The 19,234-nt window shown below is 41.7% G+C and overlaps 1 protein-coding gene and 1 pseudogene across 3 annotated transcripts; both read left to right on the forward strand.

The window, feature by feature from the left end:
* On the forward strand, positions 1 to 11,622 carry LOC121543208 (aquaporin-10). 3 transcript variants are annotated; one of them, XM_041852938.2, is made up of 7 exons: positions 1 to 591; positions 7,018 to 7,144; positions 8,689 to 8,826; positions 8,979 to 9,097; positions 9,729 to 9,946; positions 10,543 to 10,776; positions 11,345 to 11,622. In XM_041852938.2, the coding sequence occupies exons 1-6, from the start codon at positions 331 to 333 to the stop codon at positions 10,751 to 10,753; spliced, it is 1,074 nt and encodes a 357-aa protein (XP_041708872.1). In that variant the 5' UTR covers positions 1 to 330; the 3' UTR covers positions 10,754 to 10,776; positions 11,345 to 11,622. The 3 variants fall into 3 exon arrangements, with proteins under 3 accessions (XP_041708872.1, XP_041708871.1, XP_041708870.1); XM_041852937.2 differs by having other exon boundaries at positions 2 to 591; positions 10,543 to 10,784; XM_041852936.2 differs by having other exon boundaries at positions 2 to 591; positions 10,543 to 10,749.
* A 4,006-nt stretch (positions 11,623 to 15,628) lies between these two features.
* On the forward strand, positions 15,629 to 17,197 carry LOC121543209 (annotated as a pseudogene).
* The last annotated feature ends 2,037 nt before the right edge of the window (positions 17,198 to 19,234 follow it).

The raw sequence follows: 19,234 nt of genomic DNA on the forward strand, positions 1-19,234 counted from the left end.
AGCCGTGTGTGTGTGTGTGTGTGTGTGTGTGTGGTTGACATGGATTTGATCAGAGGACAGGTCGGGCACTGATAAAGACGGTAACTAGCTAGTAAAGGACTGCACAGGGAAAGACGATGATGGACATCAGGCAATGGATAGGTGAAGATGACAGCTGTTATTGATTAAATGACACTTTTCATTTTAGCCTTTGACAGAGTGTGAATACCACATTGACTCCAAGATTCTGCAGAAACCAGTTGATCTGCGTGGGAATCTGATCTGCACAGAGCATCATACACTCACATAATCTGTAGGCCGGCCAGGTGTAAGCTACAGGTTTAGACACAGATGCGTATAGATGTCTCAGATGTGACAGGGGACAGACGGACAGAGGGACAGGTCCAGGCTAACAAACAGGTATTGGTGATGGAGGAGAGAGGGCAGGTATCAGACAGAGACCCCTGGCCAGTGGCCCCTGAGGTCAGAGAGATGGGGGTTAAGGGACCCAGCTTTAAGCCCCAAGTGGAGGGGGTGAAGCAGACACTGAGGGTGACGAACCCCCTGGTTCGGGAGTGTTTGGGAGAGCTGATGGGAACCTTTGTTCTGCTGGTGAGTAGCCTACCTTCTATCTCAAGGCCATCAGATTGTTAAATAGCCATCACTAGCACATTAGAGGCTGCTGCTGCCTATTGAAATTACTGGCCACTTTAAGAAATGTAACAGTAGTTACTTTAATAATGTTTACATATCTTGCACTACTCATCTCATATGTATATACTGTGTTCTATTCTATAATATTCTACTGTTTCTTAGCCCATGCCGCTCTGTCATTGCTTGTCCATATATGTATAAATTCTTAACTCCCATTCCTTACTAGATTTGTGTGGTTTGGGTATATGTTGTGAAATTGTTAGATATTACTTGTTAGATATTACTGCACTGTCGGAGCTAGAAGCACAAGCATTTCGCTAAACCCGCTATAACATCTGATAAACACGTGTATGTGACAAATAAAATTTGATTTGATTTGAAAACATAAAGCGCAGTATTTTTATAGACGGAAGATTTTTGAAGATAAAAAAACAAAAAAACTAAATATATATATATATACAGATATGTGTCATATAAACAGTACAATAATGTGCATACTTGCAGGTTTCCTCTCGACATTGCAACCACTAATAAGAATGGAGATAAAACCTGTGTAGACAAATGCCCACCAGTCAACTCCACTTATTGCAACCATGTTCCTTCATGCAGTAGTGTAAATACTTAAGTAAAAATACTTTAAAGTGCTACTTAAGTTGTTTTTTTGGGATCTGTATTTTACTATTTTTGACCACTTTTACTTTTACTCCACTACATCCCTAAAGAAAATAATGTACTTTTTACTCCATCAATTTTCCCTGACACCCAAAAGTACTCATTACATTTTGCATTCTTAGCAGGACAGGAAAATTGTCCAATTCATGCACGTATCAAGAGAACATCCCTGGTCATCCCTACTGCCTCTGATCTGGCGGACTCACTAAACACACATGCTTCATTTGTAAATTATATCCGTTAAAAAATTACACTAGAAAATGGTGCCGTCTGTTTTGCTTTATATAAGGAATTTGAAATAATTTATACTTTTAGAAATGACATATACTTTTGATACTTAAGTATATTTAAAACCAAATACTTTTAGACTGTTACTCAAGTAGTATTTTACTGGGGACTTTCACTTTTACTTGAGTCATTTTCTATTATAACATCTTTACTTTTACTCAAGTATGACAATTGGGTACTTCTTCCACCACTGCCTATGTGGAAATGTGAACATCTCTTTATCAGTAGCCTATTTACAGTAGTTTATGAAAAAGTTATTTGGTACATTATTAAGTTGATAACTTGAAACTATAACCAGAGCGGTTTTAGCTGTATGGCATGATTTGATAATTTACTAGGGAGATTTCTTAGGGTTACTAGCACCTGACTCTAAAAAATGTTTCCATCTTTGTTCAACTCTGAGCAGTTGTTTTGGGCCAGGCAAGTTAGCCCTTGTCTTTTTGGAAATTGAACTCAAATCTTATTGCTGGCAATGTCATAAGAATCAAACATTGATAACTTGAAAGGCCTGATTTCTAGGGTAATTTTAAGATGTCAGGCATGTTAAAATCCATTCAGCCATTTTGGCACAGTGACTCACTACCCAAACCAGATGCAACTGGTTTCAAGTTGCCAAGAGACATCATGTGATCTCCTACTGCTATCTAGTGGATGGACTGGGAATCAGACAGGGAATATACAAAATATACAAAACATTAAGAACACATTAAGAGCCTTTGAACGGGGTATGGTAGTAGGTGCCAGGCGCACCAGTTTGTGTCAAGAACGGCAACACTGCTGGGTTGTTCACGCTCAACAGTTTCCTGTGTGTATCAAGAATGGTTAACCACCCAAACGACATCCAGCCAACTTGACACAACTGTGGGAGGCATTGGAGTCAATATGGGCCAGCATCCCTGTGGAATGCTTTCGACACCTTATAGAGTCCATGCCCTGACAAATTGAGGCTGTTCTGAGGGCCAAAGGGTCTGGGTGCAACTAAATATTAGGAAGGTGCTCATAATGTTTGGTATATAAGTAAGCATTTCATTGTAATGTCTACACCTGTTGTATTCTGCGCATGTGGCCAATAACATTTGATTTGATTTGATTTATTTACAGTGCATTCAGAAAGTATTCAGACCCCTTGACTTTTTCCACATTTTGTTACGTTACAGCCTTATTCTAAAATTGATTAAATTGTTTTTTCCCCCTCATCAATCTACACACAATACTCCATAATGACAAAGCAAAAACTGGTTTTTAGAAATTGTAGCAAATTTACTACAAATAAAAAACGGAAATATCACATTTACATAAGTATTCAAGGGGTTTCCTCAGTACTTTGTTGAAGCAGCTTTGGCAGCGATTACAGCCTTGAGTTTTCTTGGGTATGATGCTACAAACTTGGCACACCTGTATTTGGGGAGTTTCTCCCATTCTTCTCTGCAGATCCTCTCAAGCTCTGTCAGGTTGGAAAGGGAGCGTTGCTGCACAGGTATTTTCAGGTCTCCTGTTCGATCAGGTTCAAGACCGGGCTCTGGCTGGGCCACTCAAGGACATTCAGAGACTTGTCCCGAAGTCACTCCTGTGTTGTCTTGGCTGTGTGCGTAGGGTCATTGTCCTGTTGGAAGGTGAACCTTATAGTTTTGAAACCAAAATGTACTTTATGAGGGTAGTATACAATATTATATGTCATTTAGAAAATGCCACCAGAGGAAGTCAGAGTTTAAGAGGTTAATCATCTCTTCTGATTTATCATGATAATATAACTGATGCCCTGGCTGTAGGAGCTGTAGTAAATGTGTCTTGATTGATATTGAAGTTATATAATAATCTCGTTAACACTCTTTACTGCTACTTCACTTTATAGACCTGTAAAGTTTTACAGGACAATGACTTATCTTAACAGAGACCAGCTCAGATAACCAGTCTTACAAGTCTGCGTATTGTAGCTTATTTAAGGCTATCTAACAAATAGATAAGGATAAGTAGTTTCCTAGAAGTAGATGGGTCGTTCCACGAAAAGAGTGCCTTTTGCGTCCCTTTGATATTTCAAGTTGAAATTGTGCACCAATATTGAATTTTAAAAGCCTGTTATATTAAATGATGTGCCCTTTAATACAGGCCACATGGAGAATTCAATACATCCGATATTTTAACATGTAAATGTAATAAAGACGTGTTATTAAGTCCCTCCGTGCACCCTCTGTGACTTCTAGGAAGATTTTAACCCACTTAACCCCAACGTTTCACCATCATTGTAAAACCCTAGTTATTTTGTTGCTTTGACAAAGTCATTTCTGAAGATTATCATTTATTTCATGTGATTTAGTGAATCATTTACATCTGTCCCAAATTTTAAGGTCAACCCTGTTACATGAACTGAACTCTCGTTTTAATATGGTGAAACTATTCCTTTTTAAATATTTTATTTTCCAAAGAAACATTTAACATCTGATAGTCAAATCATAGTGTAAAAGCAGGTGAGCTGGTTCTACAACAAAATGCAATTTTGTGGTGGAAAACTGAGCGGGTCGAGCAGAACACGTCAACCCTGTTACCCATAGATATTGAATTGATTTTTTTTTTACAATTTACATTTGTTTGTGAAGCTTGCATTCAATTGCTACTCCTTCTTGCACACAGCAAGCTTCCATTCCCCATCTCACAAGGGGATTTATGGCTAATTTAAGATGAAATCGTCAACACTGTTACGGTCAACCCTGTTACTTTATTTGGCACTTACTAAAGTAATTTTTGTACTTAACCTTTTACTGCAGTGGGCTAAATCAGGGTCACACATATTGATTCTTGGTAGTCTTAAACAAATCTACTTTGAAACAAAAGTATACATCTCACACACATGGTTATGCGCTTAAAAAAAAGAAGACACATGTGCCATGTCAGATATAGAGTTGAGGGTGCTTTTGGTCATTGACTGCAGGAAAGGGCTACCCTCTAGAGATAGGAAAACGTGTTTTTTTATTCAGTTGAACATGTGCTCTTTATTACAGAATGTAAAAATTTTGTGAAATCTAAAGTTTTTTTGGACCAAGTTACACTTCTCAAAAGACATTGAATTGGTGGAACGACCCAGACAGAGAGAAGAAATAGGTGTATGAGTGCTTCAAGTGCTTGTTGTTGCTGTGTGACTGTCAGTCCTCCTAGCCACGTCTGCAGTGTACTGGACCTGTCAGTCCTCCTAGCCACGTCTGCAGTGTACTGGACCTGTCAGTCCTCCTAGCCACGTCTGCAGTGTACTGGACCTGTCAGTCCTCCTAGCCACGTCTGCAGTGTACTGGACCTGTCAGTCCTCCTAGCCACGTCTGCAGTGTACTGGACCTGTCAGTCCTCCTAGCCACGTCTGCAGTGTACTGGACCTGTCAGTCCTCCTAGCCACGTCTGCAGTGTACTGGACCTGTCAGTCCTCCTAGCCACGTCTGCAGTGTACTGGACCTGTCAGTTCTCCTAGCCACGTCTGCAGTGTACTGGACCTGTCAGTCCTCCTAGCCACGTCTGCAGTGTACTGGACCTGTGTGTTCATTTTCCCTCTTTCTTTTACAGTATCTCTGTTGAGCTCCTCTCTTTCCCCTCTCCTCCTTTCTTCCCCTCTATCACATTCCCTCTCACCACCTTTACCTCTACTCTACACTCTAAAAAGAAAAGGTTCCTGGAGTATCCTTCAGGGGTTCTTCAAATTGAAACTGTGGGGGAACCCCTTTTAATGGATTCTCGAATAACCTTTTGAATAACCTTTTGGGGTAAAAATTAACTACACCCCCCCTCCCCTATTATTATTATTAATATTATTATTATTATTATTATTATTGATAATAATAATAATAATAATAATACACATGATAATAACAACAATTACACAATATTTTAGTTGTCAGTGTTTATTATGATTTTAGTGGCAAAGCAGAATAAAAAAATCCAAACATGAGGTCAACTCCCAGCAGAGGCCCTAGTCCAATGGGTATATCCTCTGGATCCATAGCCAGAATGATTTTGCAGTGCATGGTGATCGAAGATGTTTCCTGTTATATTCATCAGAGGTGTAGGGAGGGTGAAGTCTGTGAATCACAAAAAAAATTAATTATACAGATGTTTAACAAAGCATGCACACGACAGTATTCATACCTTGGTTTTTGAAAAAAACTGTTTTGATAATGGTTTTCATACACATACCTTGTCCATAATGTAGAGGCCTATGGGATATTCATTGAAGAGGTAAGGGAGGAGGATGGTACATGTGATCTGCATAACATACCAATACCAATTGACATATCTTTGTATGCCTCCTTGTCTGTAAACCTGCAGACACAGACACAAAAGTGAGCAGTTCAGTCATCTGCACCCAATACAGCTAGCCTTCAACATATTCTTATAGCCCACATATTCTTACCTCTTTGTTGATTGATATCCATTGAATTGTCCATTTTCTGTTTTAGAAAGATTTGCACAAATATGAAAAGATAGATGGTATCATCATAAAACAATATCAATTTAGATCATACAAGGGACAAACCTTACCTTAAATTGAAGAGATCTTTAGATGTTTCAGTTAAGTGCCTGCACCTGCTGTCCTTTCAAATTGAAATGTTTCAGTTGGGCAGTTTATGTTCCTGCAAGGACCCCCACCTCCTATGGGGTTCTTGGAAGAACCTTTTGGGGACAATTGTCAGTGCCAAGAACCCTAAGGTTCTTCGAAGGACTTTGAGGATCTTAGAAGAACCCTTGTTGAACCCCTAATGTTTTAGAGTGTACTTGTGCTTTGCTTCTCTCACTCCTTCTCCCTCCTTCCTTCTCCCCACCACTCTCTCATCTCCTCCCTCACTGTATTCTTTCAACCTGGAGTCAGGGGTAGACGTAACATAGTACACTTAAGTCTGTCTCCCTCCATTTAGTATGGTATGTATTCATTTGTGGATGTCCATCATCCATTTCATATGATACTGTATATTATGAGTTACAATTTGTATAATATGTTACGAATTGCAATTCGTACAATATGCTAGGCAGCAGCTCTATAGAGATGAGATGATGACATGGAATTAAATAATAAAGTCATCAAATAAAACAAATGTAATATACACAACATTTCATTAAAGTAATGTGAATAAATGATGGCTAATAAGCAGTAATGGGCAGTCACTACCATCATGGGACTTGTATTAATTGTTTTATTCTGTGTTGTTACAGCATTCATCCCACACAATGCATAGTGCATTAATGTCAACAACAAAAAATATTGTACCGAAAATGAACCGACCTCAAAAAGCACTAATCGCTCAGCACTAAAAGTTGAATATCAAACTAATTTGAGTGTCCTGGATTTATATTTACTATGTTAGGTCTAGTTTATGAGACCAGATTGACTCTTTAATCTAACTTGACTTAAATTCTGACTCCCCTCTCTCCCCCTCTGTCTTCCTCTAGATGTTTGGCTGTAGTGCATCAGCCCAGGTGAAGACCAGTAGAGAGACTAAAGGACAGTACCTCTCAGCCAACATGGCCTTCTCTGTAGGGGTCATGTCTGCCATGTACCTCTGCAAGGGGGTCTCAGGTAAACCCTACTACACCTTTAATCCCAAACCAACTCCCATCCCAATCCTGGGATTAGACTAGATACTCTCATTTTCTCCACTTGAAACAACAACTCATATAGTAGGTACAGTACAGAGGAGGCTGGTGGGAGGAGCTATAGGAGGACGGGCTCATTGTAATGGCTGACATGGAACTAATGGAATGGAGTCAAACATGTGGTTTCCATATGTTTGATGTGTTTGATACCGTTCCATTTACTCCATTCCAGCCATTACAATGAGCCCGTCCTTCTATAGTTCCTCCCACCAGCCTCCACTGGTACAGTATATTTCCCCTTCAACTGACAACCCTAATCCTAAAATGAATACACACAGCAAATTCTCCAGTGTTAAATCAACACTGACAGACAAATATGTTATCATGAAAATGTTATTATTCAACACAATACAAGTATTTAATAAGGCCTTATTTTGAGGGCCTAGTTTTATCCTAATACAGTAGCCTGAAACTCATGTTCTTCAGGCCTGCAAGTCACATTGCGATGGCTTGTAAAGTGATGTGTAATTCCTATTGGAATACAGCCAGAGTGGGGATATCCAACATTTTGGAATTTTTATTCACCTGCAACCTGCATTCAGAATGACTGCCAGGTTGAGCAGACAAAGCCATGAGACAACCTAAACCATCTAAACTGGAACAACCATTTCAGTAACGGGTGCAATAAATCCATGGAACAGATTGGAATCGTTTTTCAAAATGTTATGTTATTTATATTTAAGTAGCATAAGATTAATGAATCAACAGTACATGCAAAAAACATAGATATTTCAATAAACAATTCCAAAAATCAACCTGCAATAGAGCATGCTGGGAAATATGATAATGATGGGCATGGTTTTGGTTTAACACTGGTTATTAACACCAAACCTTGGGTTCTTTTTACACCAATGAGTGTTAATGTAACACTTAGATTGTTAATTGAACACCTGAATCAACACTAGGAATGTTACACTGAAAAATCAACACTAGGTAACACTGGCCAATTTGCTGTGCACCATTAGTAAGCTTGATTTCAATAGCGGTTCTCATATGTCTGTACCCTCCCATTCTACGTATTTATACCATACTGTCAACGGCAGTCTGGCAACAGTAATGGACGTAGGGGTGGTGTGAAATGGTCACACAAGCGCCCAGACTTCTATGTGAGTTATGAGTGTAACATTACTGTGGTCACACAGTGCTAGCTGTCTGTCGTGCCCTGGTGATTCATTCTGCATTAGGCTGTTTCTGCAGTGGCCACAACTTTCCATGGTCTCACTTCCACACACACTCTCACTCTTTTAATCTGTGTGTGTGTGTGTGTGCGTGTGCTTGTGATGTTCACAGATTTAGTGGGTGAGATCATAAACAGGTTGACAGATTCTCTCCCCCTCCTACTCTCTCTCTCTACCTCTCTATCTCTCTCTCTCTCTCTCTCTCTCTCTCTCTCTCTCTCTCTCTCTCTCTCTCTCTCTCTCTCTCTCTCTCTCTCTCTCTCTCTCTCTCGCTCTCTCTCTCCTGTAGGAGCCCATCTGAACCCAGCGGTCACTCTGAGTTTCTGTTCGTTGGGCAGGGTGCCCTGGGTGAAGCTGCTCCCATACTCTCTGTGTCAGGTGCTGGGAGCTTACCTGGCCTCTGGCCTGGTCTTCCTGGTCTACTATGGTCAGTCACACACACTCTCACACCAGTCCCACCAATCATTGGTGTAATGTCAGCTTGTTACATGCAGATGCAGCAGTATAGAGTGGTAAGACATTAGGATATAGTGTGCCATGATGACTGTCACTGAACAACCAGTTCACTCTCTCTGTCAGATGCTATCATGGACTTCAGTGGAGGGAATTTGACAGTGTACGGGGCAAATGAGACGGCATCCATCTTTGCCACCTATCCCGTAGAGCACCTATCTCTCAGCAGCAGCATCCTAGACCAGGTCAGATCAATATGATACAGTATGAAGCAGGAACAGATGATGGTGGGTCGTCACTAACTACCACAGCCACAGAGTCATAAACCATGCCTATTTTCTTCAATTTCTCTTCTTACAATCTGATTTAAAAAATAAACCTAACCTTAACCACACTGCTAACCTTATGCTTAATCCTAACCTTAAATTAAGATTACATTATCATTCATTGTTACAATGTAGACAATTATAGACTTTGTGGCTGTGCTATCTAGTGGAAACCATAACGGTGTTATAAATGTGAAGATTCTGAAATATAAGAAAGCTAAATGGAACTGGGTGATTGTTTTGTTAACAATTGACTCCCCGAGAGCTTGGGACTATAAGGTTCTATCTGCATTTTTGTCAAAATGTTGTTATTGACATAGCCTTGTTCTATTCAATGTTCTCTACTTATATAGTACTGTAAATACCCCCAATTCATGTTGTTAAGTTCAAAAGAATACAAGATAAAATTGTTGACATCATTCAAACCAATGAGGGTTTGGAACTTTAATGAAGCCAATTATCTCAGAATGATTTTTTTGTAGATAGAACCTTATAGTCCCAAGCTCTCGTCCTGTATTTCCTGGTTTCACACATTTATCGTATTCTATAGGTGGTGGGCACTGCCATGTTGATGCTCTGCATCCTCCCATTGGATGACCAGAAGAATAGTCCTGCCCCCGACGCTCTGATCCCGCCCATCGTTGCCGTGGTAGTCCTGGGGATCAGCATGTCGATGTCGTCCAATTGCGGAGGAGCGATAAACCCCGCTCGTGACTTGGGGCCACGCCTCTTGACACTGACCGCCGGCTGGGGCACTGAAGTTTTCACGTACGTCTTCTAGCACACACGCCACACACACACATTTTGATCTGTGAAAGCAGGTGTGCAACATGTGAGACATTACATGAATTGGTCAGTGGGTCAGTTAAATGCAGGGGAGAGAAGAGTGAACCATATAAAAGGAGTGGCCTACTCCTGAACTAGAGGTGGATCTGGTTTGTGTGTTTGTGAATGTGTTGGTGCCAAGTGTGCCAAGTGTGCCAAGCACAGGAGGCTGCTGAGGGGAGGATGGCTCATAATAATGGCTGGAATGGAGTGAATGGAATGGCATCAAACACATGGAAACCATGTGTTTGATGTGTTCGATACCATTCCATTAATTCCATTCCGGCCATTACTATGAGCCGGTCCTCCCCAATTAAGGTGCCACCGGCCGCCTGTGGTGCCAAGTGTGCCCGTAAGGCACTTTATGTCTATAGGAACATCTACCAGCGGATACTAATGTGTGTCCATCATGTACCTGATATAGCACATGGCACAGATACCATATTTCAATTTGGAACTGGGCACGAGCTGTTGGAGTGTAGTTGATTGACTTGCAGATGTGGTAACGAATCCTCCCTCCCTCCTTCTCTTCTCTCTAGGTGTTATAACTACTGGTTCTGGGTTCCCCTGACGGCTCCTCTGCTGGGAGGGATGGTGGGCTCTGGGATGTATCTGGTCTTCATCGCATGGCACCTGCCCGACCTTCCAACGAACCCCCCCATAGATAGCCCCTCTACTAAACCTACCGCGGAGGTGTGGAAGCAGCCCCCCGCACCAGAGAAGGAAGGGGTGGAGTTGAAAATAGGGTAGAGACATTCAGGCCTACTGTTGAAGTGAGAATGTGCGCAGTGAGCGGGAATCTTTTCATTTTAATCACTGAATTCCAACTGACTTCCAAGAGACTCCTATTAGATGTGACCCACTGGGCAAAAACTGGTTGAATCAACGTTGTTTCCATGTCATTTCAAAAAATCAAAGGGATGACATTGAATCAACGTGAAAAACTGATTGGATTTGCAACAAGTCATCAACATAAGGGCATGTATCTTTTTTTCTACCAACTTTTCACCTAAATCCAATGTTGTTGAATTCACATTAGTTGACAACTCAACCAAATGTAAATCAAAACTAGACGTTGAACTGACTTCTTTGCCCAGTGGGGAGACATTTTTCTCTGGCTGGCTGTTTCCTATATGAGAAGGGACATGCTAACAGACTGATGGGAGAACATCTGTCCAAAACTCCCCTCCTATCATATTGTTCTATTGAGATGCTGCTGCTGATTGAAGATCATGTGTATATATTAGTAGAGAGCTTCTATGACACACAACTATGAAAGGAGAAAGTGATATTATGATTAGATCCTTCTGATTGTTTTTTTGTGGGTTTTATCTTTGACAGGTATTTCCAGCATTAGCCACTGGGTTTGCTGCAGGCAGAAAGTCCAAGGAAATGCTCTTTAATTGACACAAGCTGTCTCCAATCAATCATTCAATGTCTGGATGTGAGTGAGTGACTGTTATGGGGGGGTAAGGTGAGGCGTATCTCTACAAAATGTAATTGCACAAAGCCTATTATTTGGCAGGGAATAATATTTGTACACTGAACAAAATGTTAAATGCAACATGTAAAGTGTTGGTCCCGTGGTTTATGAGCTGAAATAAAAGATCCCAGACATTTTCCATATGCACAAAAAGCGTATTTCTCTCAAATGTTGTGCACAAATTTGTTTACATCCCTGTTAGTGAGCATTTCTCCTTTGCCAAGATAATCCATCCACCTGACAGGTGTGGCATATCAAGAAGCTGATTAAACAGCTTGATAATTACACAGGTGCACCTTGTGCTGGGGACAATAAAAGGCCACTCTAAAATGTGCAGTTTTGTCACAACACAATGCCACAGATGTCTCATGTTTTGAGGGAGCATGCAATTGGCATGCTGACTACAGGAATGTCCACCAGAGCTGTTGCCAGATAATTGAATGTTAATTTCTGTACCATAAGCCTCCAATGTCGTTTTAGAGAATTTGGCAGTACGTCCGACCAGCTTTACAACCGCAGACCATGTTTAACCACACCAGCCCAGGACCTCCACATCTGGCTTCTTCACCTTGGGGATTGTCTGAGACCAGCCAACCAGACAGCTGATGAAACTGAGGAGTATTTATGTCTGTTATAAAGCCCTTTTGTGGGGAAAAACGAATTCTGATTGGCTGGGCCTGGCTCCCCAGTGGGTGGGCTAGTCTCCCAAGTGGGTGGAGCTATGCCCTTCCAGGCCCACCCATGGCTGTGCCACTGCCCAGTCATGTGAAATCCATAGATTTAGGGCCTAATGAATTTATTTCAATTGACTGATTTCCTTATGAACTGTAACTCAGTAAAATCGTTGAAAATGTTGAACATTGCGTTTATAATTTTGTTCATTATAGATCAGTGATTATACACCTCATTTTGCTCAAGCTGATCCTCTCCCAGACTCAATCCCTGATCATCGGAGGTTATACAAATGGGGGCAATTAGGACAGTTAAAGGGGAGAAGCTATGAATCCAACTAGAAAATATAAAAAACTCTAAATCAGAATATCTCTTGAAATAAGAGTGTGCCAATAATAATGATAAGAAGCTCTTTGCAGATGACAGCAATTCTGGAAAAACCTGCAATTTAGCAAACACGGAAAGACAGGATACACATCCATCTGCAATAAAATAAACACATTACACTGTCTTAGAAGAATGCTTGTACCCAAGACAGTTTAGATAGGTGGCAGATCGTGGTGGATATAGTGAAATAGTCTCATCCTTGCACAACAAGACATCAATCTCTTCTTAACATATGAGTTTGATAGGAATTTTTATATCATAAAATTGAGAAGGGGAAATGTTGACTATTTTCTGAGCATAAATGGCTAGCCTATTTTCATTCGCTACAGAAATAAAAATCCAACAACTTCTCCAACTCTGTTAATACCGCAGTATTTGGAGAGATACGCTTCGCCATCTCCCAGCCTGCAGCCCGCAGCCACAAAGTGCGCGTAAAAGCGCCGGTACTCGGAATGATATGCTGACACTGTTGAATACTTCACTCTCTGTAAATACACTGTATTAGCCAGAACAACGTTAACGTGTTCACCCAGCTCTCCTACAAAATATGAAGAACATATTGGTCTTGCGTGTCAGTGTATTTGTCTGTGGTTTATGGAGATGGTTTCAGTTTTTTTAACCAGACTGCGCCTCTGTTCATTACATGTGTGTTAATGAATGGCACATTTTGGGATTGTCAGCTTTTTCGAGAGGGATGTTGGCGCTTGCAAAAGCCATATCCTCAGCATTTACGATTTTACATGAAATGGCTACTTAGTTTGGAAATAGGCTACATTTTTGGTTGTTGATAAAATGCCTATTATTCCCATATAATGTTGATAACAGACAATGAATAAGTTAAATATGTATTTTAACATTGTCCTTAAGATAGGCTAATCAGTTGGTTCATTAGGCTAATGTTTAGGCTGCTGATGAGAATAATTGTCAGCAAACATTTAATTTCACGTCATGGTTGGGAATTTATTTTGCACAAATTGGATAATTATGTTAGATGATCATGGTATGCACGTGTGACAATTAATTAACATGTGGTGTGAGAAGGTGCTATATCCGCCTCTTGAGGTCAGATGATCGAAATGCGAAAAATGCAATTACATTTAAAAAACGGCTGGCCCTAATTATGATTATTTTAATATTATTTAATTATGATGTGAAAATCTTATGGTTGCACTTATGTCAATAACTCCTGAGTAAAATGTGTTCATATTATTTCATAAACTCCTTATATTGCAGCATAAAGCATGAAGTTAATCTGTTGAATAAATATGAATGACCAATTATAAATGTATGTATACGTTTTCAGTTCACGCCTTTTTTATTAGCACATTTCGGGCATCTGCTTCTGCATGTGTCCATGTGTCTGTGTGTTTGTGCTGCTTGAGATCATTTTTATAAATGTCGTATGTGGTTAAAAAAACAGATAGATTGTTTTTCGTTTAATTTAAACGATTCACCATCCATGGGTTTATGGTGAAAAGATAGGCCTACATTGCTCGAATGCAATACAATTTCGTCTGCTATTTCTGGAGGAGTGCAAATATGATTTTGGTGCTGCATGTAGCCTAGCGTTTGAGAACGTTCGAATCCCTGAGCCAACTAGGTGATATATCTGTCAATGTGCCCTTGAGCAAGGCACTTAACCCTAATTAGGAAGGTGTTCTTAATGTTTTGTACACTCAGTGTATAACGCTACCGCCAGCCCAAAATGCACCATTGCATTAGGTTTGTTAAAATAGAGCCCACAGGATTCTATCCAAGCTAAAACATGGGCAGGTGACATGTGGAGCTGCAGCATATCAACCAGGGATGTGGTGACATGTGACCTACAGTGGAAGTGTTTACTGTCTCCATCATGACCTACTCACACTGGCAATGACATCAATTGTTGCAATCTTCACTCCTCTCTCTCTTCACTCACACAACTCTCGCTTCATTGTTCATGAAAGGTTGTGTTTCCTTCCAACTTGTCTCTCTCCTTCTTTCTCTCTCTCCCTTCCCCCCCCCCCATCTTTCCCTCTCTCCAGGGCAAGTAACACATTGTATCATTAGATCTCTCTGGCCTTCAAAAGGAGATTTCCCCTCACACATCCATACTGAAAAGTTGACAATTTTGGCATTGCCTGTAGAAAGTGTGAGAAGGACCAGTGTGTGTGTGTGCGTGTGTTTGTCTGGGTGTGTGAGTGTGTGTGGAGCATCCATCTTTTTGTGTATTTTAGATGTTGACGTCGCCCACTAACCACATCAGAGAACGTGCTGGAGCCACGAATTACAGCCGTGTTGGTCTGCGTTTTATCTATTCATTTTATGATTTTATTTGTTCTCTCTAGCCTTAATCTGTTCAGGTAGAGAGCTGTAGCAGTTCTAAACCGTCTAGTTTTTTGTTCATGTTTGGTAGTGGTAGTTGCACCTGCTTGTGTCTCAGTGCAGTAGTGTCAGCGTTAAAGTATCAGTGTCTGCACGTTTCAGTCAGTCCTGCTGGAAGTGTGTGCAGCATCAGTGTTGCATTAGCATTGTGTTTAAGCTTGTCTGGGACATTTCAGCGTGGAGTCAGTGCTGCGGTCTTAGTGTGTGTAAGTGAGTGCAGGGTCATTGTTGTGGTCTCAGTATTAAGTATCCCAGGCAGTGTGTATTGGTGTGTGAGAGAGAGATGGAGAAGGCTCGAAGCTGGTTGAGTTCTAACATGAAGCCCCTCTTCAGATAATGTCTAGCAGAGTGTATGGGAGTCTACGGTCAGGTTGCTATATGCAACCTGACCGTAACCATCGACCGTAACCATTTTTGTTTATTTTTCATGCTTTATGGTCCTGGGATGTTGTGTTGTGTCTGTCCAGTTGTTTGGCGTAGGCTCCATGGCCCAAACCTTCACCAGTAGGAACGTGAAGGGGGAATATCTGTCCACTAACTTTGCCTTCGCCTTCGCCACCACCTTTGGCATGTACATCACACGAGGAGTAAGGAATACCTGGGATAGGATAAAGGAATCCTTCTACCCCCCCCTTACCCCAACCCACCACCCCCAAAAAAAAAAAAAAAAAACATTGTAAAGTGGTTATCCCACTGGCTATAAGGTGAATGCACCAATTTGTAAGTCGCTCTGGATAAGAGCGTCTGCTAAATGACGTAAATGTAAATGTAAATGAGTATCGGGTAAGGACTGAAACCTAGTCTGTCTGAAATCATGTTTAAATAACAGTGCAGCTTTAATTGTTTCATAGATTCTAAAGTATTTTTCCGCTACAAAATCAAACCCATTTTGTAGATTGTTGAACAAAATGTATATTTTATAAAGCCCTTTTTACAACGGCAATCATCACAGAGTGACACCATTGTGGATATGTTGGCTGGTGGTGTTGTATGTGATAGTGATGTATGTGTGTCCTCTCTCTGCTAGGGGCCCAGTTAAATCCCGCGGTGTCCTTCAGCATGTGTGTGTTGGGCAGACACCACTGGAGGAAGTTTCCCTTCTACACTGTGTTCCAGCTGATAGGCTCATTCATGGGGGCTGTCACCATCTACACTCTCTACTATGGTAAGGAACTGTTACATTTATATGCATATCATTATGAATATGCTCTTTACAGTAATGAGTCTGCAATAACAGCACTGATGTTACAGTGAAGCAGGTTTCTAAACATACGGTAGATATTCTGTTTTAATATCATCTGTCTCCCTCTCTCTCCCCCCCTCTCTTGCTCGCGCTCTCTCTCTCCTCCTCTCTCTCTCCCTCTCTCTCTCCCACGCACCCCCCCTCTCTGTGTGTAGATGCCATTATGAACTACTGCCAGGGCAACCTCACAGTGACAGGTCCCACTGCCACAGCCCAGATCTTTGCCACATACCCTGCTGACTACCTCAGCATCTGGAACGGTTTCGTAGACCAGGTGAATAGAATCAACTGTAATAGAATAGAATAACAGAGGAACAGTGCATCCCCTGCCCACCTGGAGCCCCTGATGGCGGGGCTGGCTGTGTTTGTCATCGGCCTGTCCATGGGGGGTAACTGTGGCTACCCCCTGAACCCAGCCAGAGACCTGGGCCCCAGGGTCTTTACCTACCTGGCTGGCTGGGAAGGAGAGGTGTTCAGGTGAGACAACACCCACCAGCTTTTGGCATTGATCTCCATGAAAATACACTACTCCTGACATACTTGACTATAATGGACCAAATGATTACTGAGGAGAAATATGCTGATCTCTCTCTCTCTCTCTCTCTCTCTCTCTCTCTCTCTCTCTCTCTCTCTCTCTCTCTCTCTCTCTCTCTCTCTCTCTCTCTCTCTCTCTCTCTCTCTCTCTGTCAATGCTGGCGGGGGGTGGTTCTGGGTGCCCCTGGTGGCCCCGTTCCTGGGGGCTATGGTAGGTGTGGCTCTGTACCAGCTCTTCATTGAGCTGCACCACCCACCGCTGCAACTGGAGTCCAATGGGCTCTGTCTGGAGAACAAGATGGCGCCCAGTCTGGAAGCAATGGAACTGGGCCTGAAGTCATTCCCCAAGGACATACGATCTCAATCTCTAGCTGTTATTCAGCTGGACATAGAGAAGGCTGCCCATCTGGAGGAGAAAGTCAGCCATCTGTAACCATGACTTCCCTTCCCCTTCTTCTCTGTCCTCCTCTGTTCTCTCTGTTCTCTCTGTTCTCTCTGTTCTCTCTCTCTCTCTCTCTCTCTCTCTCTCTCTCTCTCTCTCTCTCTCTCTCTCTCTCTCTCTCTCTCTCTCTCTCTCTCTCTCTCTCTCTGTCCTCTCTTTCTCCTAAACTTGTACTGATGTGACAAGGTGTGTGTGTTTGAGGAATATGGTTATATGAGAGTGCTTCTTTGTACAGTTTTGGCCATTGTAGTCAAAGTTGATAGTGTATGTGTTGAGATTGTTTTGGGCTGTGTTTTGTGAGTTCAGAATAAATTCAACATAAAATATTTGATTTGAAGCTCTGAATATCAAAAGCTAAAAAAAAAAAAGAAACACTGCGCAACGCGGCGTCTTGGTGCTGATGTTGCGCCCCCAAAATATAGGCGGTTGCTGTTGCCGACCAGCGACAGAAGGGGGCGCTATGAGATACACAATACAAAGCACATGGCTGAAAGGCTGCTGTTCAAGAATAACCTTTAAATTCAATATTGAGGCGGGAGGTTGAGGGAAATTATGGTGACAAAAAAGGAACACTCAAAAGTTCCCCAAACTGTAATAACTAGGTGTCGACATTGTTTAATAATTTAAATAAGATTACAAAGGGGATCGTCTATTTCAATTATAGAAATTGCTCGAATATGCGTAGGAGGGTGGTCGAAGTAAACGTCGCTCCTCCTTCCCCTCTCTCCCTGGCTGAAAAAAAAAACCCTTTCACCACGCCAGCATGCTTGTGTAGCAGCACCGCGCATCCACAGTGCCTGCCTGTATGTATCCTCTACTGTACCTCCGTGGCCTTACAAACAAGGGCAGACGTGTCCTCAACACGCCCCAAACAGCAGCATGATCCCAGCGAGAGAGATGACTTGGATGTCGCTGTCAGAAATGTGCTCATAGCGTGGACTTGAAAAGGTAGGTTCCATAGCCAGCTGGTCGATAAATGTAGGCTGGCCAGCTAACGTTAAACAATTTCATGTCATGTTCTTTGTTTATTTCGCGGAGATTTTGATTGAGCTAATTTAGCTAGCCATTAATAATGCATTGTAATTGTACGCCTGCACTTCAAATGTTCTTGCTACATCTGTGTATAAACGTTTACCTGTATAGGCCCTACTGTTGTTCGATAACGTGTGAATATATATGGGTAACTTATTTGAGTTCTTGTGCTTAACACTGCCTGTGCAAGTATCAATCTCTCCCTGAATAAACTTTGCATATGCTAGGCTATAAGGGCTATAGTAACTAGCTAGCCTACATCTGATTTATTAACCCCCCTTTACTATTTTTTGCTATTGATACTGTTAACTATTTGAACTGTAATAACTATGTTATTACATGCTAATAATATCACGTTATGTATCTAATATGGTTATTTAGGCAGTGTTTTTTAAATATATTGGGTCAGTAGGTGATTCATGGTAAAGCAGTGTTGAACGTTTCAGCAGGGATTGGTTGCTTTAATATCCTCAAATTCTTCAGTCAGCCTCCAGTGAGAGTTGTCAGGAATTTCTGATTAGCAGCCAAGAAAGGTGATTAGATATTCAGCATGTCCCTGGTGTTAAACACTCCCCTACCTGCCTGCCTCATTTCGGCCCTACCCCCAGCCTGCCTCATTCCAGCCCTGCCTGCCTCATTCCGGCCCTACCTGCCCGGGTAGTCAGTAGAAAAGGGAGGGAGGGAAAGCGTGAGGGAGGGCAGGTAGTTTCTTTTCATTTCATATTATATATTCAATTGTTGCTTACTCTGGCACTCAGCCCAAACCATTCTCTTGTCCTGTTCTGATCTTTAAATATACAGAGAGAGAAAAAGGAGGAAGGTTGTGAGTGGAGAGAAGAAAGCAGACAGAGACAGGGGATTGGTGAAAGAGAGGTAGGTATGGAGAGAATAGGTGAGATGAACGGAGAGGCATAGGAGATGGGGGAGAGAGGAACAGAATGTACAGAGAGAGAGAGAGAGAGAGTAGAGAGTGATGGAGAGAGAGATGGAGCCTGGTGTATGTATCTGAAAGCTGATCTCTCCCACTCAGAGAGCAGTTATTTCTGTGGACTATTGATTTAGGCCCCACCACCA

This window comes from Coregonus clupeaformis, chromosome 17, assembly GCF_020615455.1.
Source record: "Coregonus clupeaformis isolate EN_2021a chromosome 17, ASM2061545v1, whole genome shotgun sequence".
Taxonomy (NCBI): domain Eukaryota; kingdom Metazoa; phylum Chordata; class Actinopteri; order Salmoniformes; family Salmonidae; genus Coregonus; species Coregonus clupeaformis.

What these genes read in the sequence shown, in the direction of transcription:
- LOC121543208 (XM_041852936.2), top strand. Translation starts at nt 331, where the DNA reads ATGCGTATAGATGTCTCAGATGTGACAGGGGACAGACGGACAGAGGGA. An exon ending in CCTCTGCAAGGGGGTCTCAG is followed by an intron (nt 7,145 to 8,688) that starts GTAAACCCTACT and finishes TCTCTCCTGTAG; the next exon opens with GAGCCCATCTGAACCCAGCG. An exon ending in GCAGCAGCATCCTAGACCAG is followed by an intron (nt 9,098 to 9,728) that starts GTCAGATCAATA and finishes CGTATTCTATAG; the next exon opens with GTGGTGGGCACTGCCATGTT.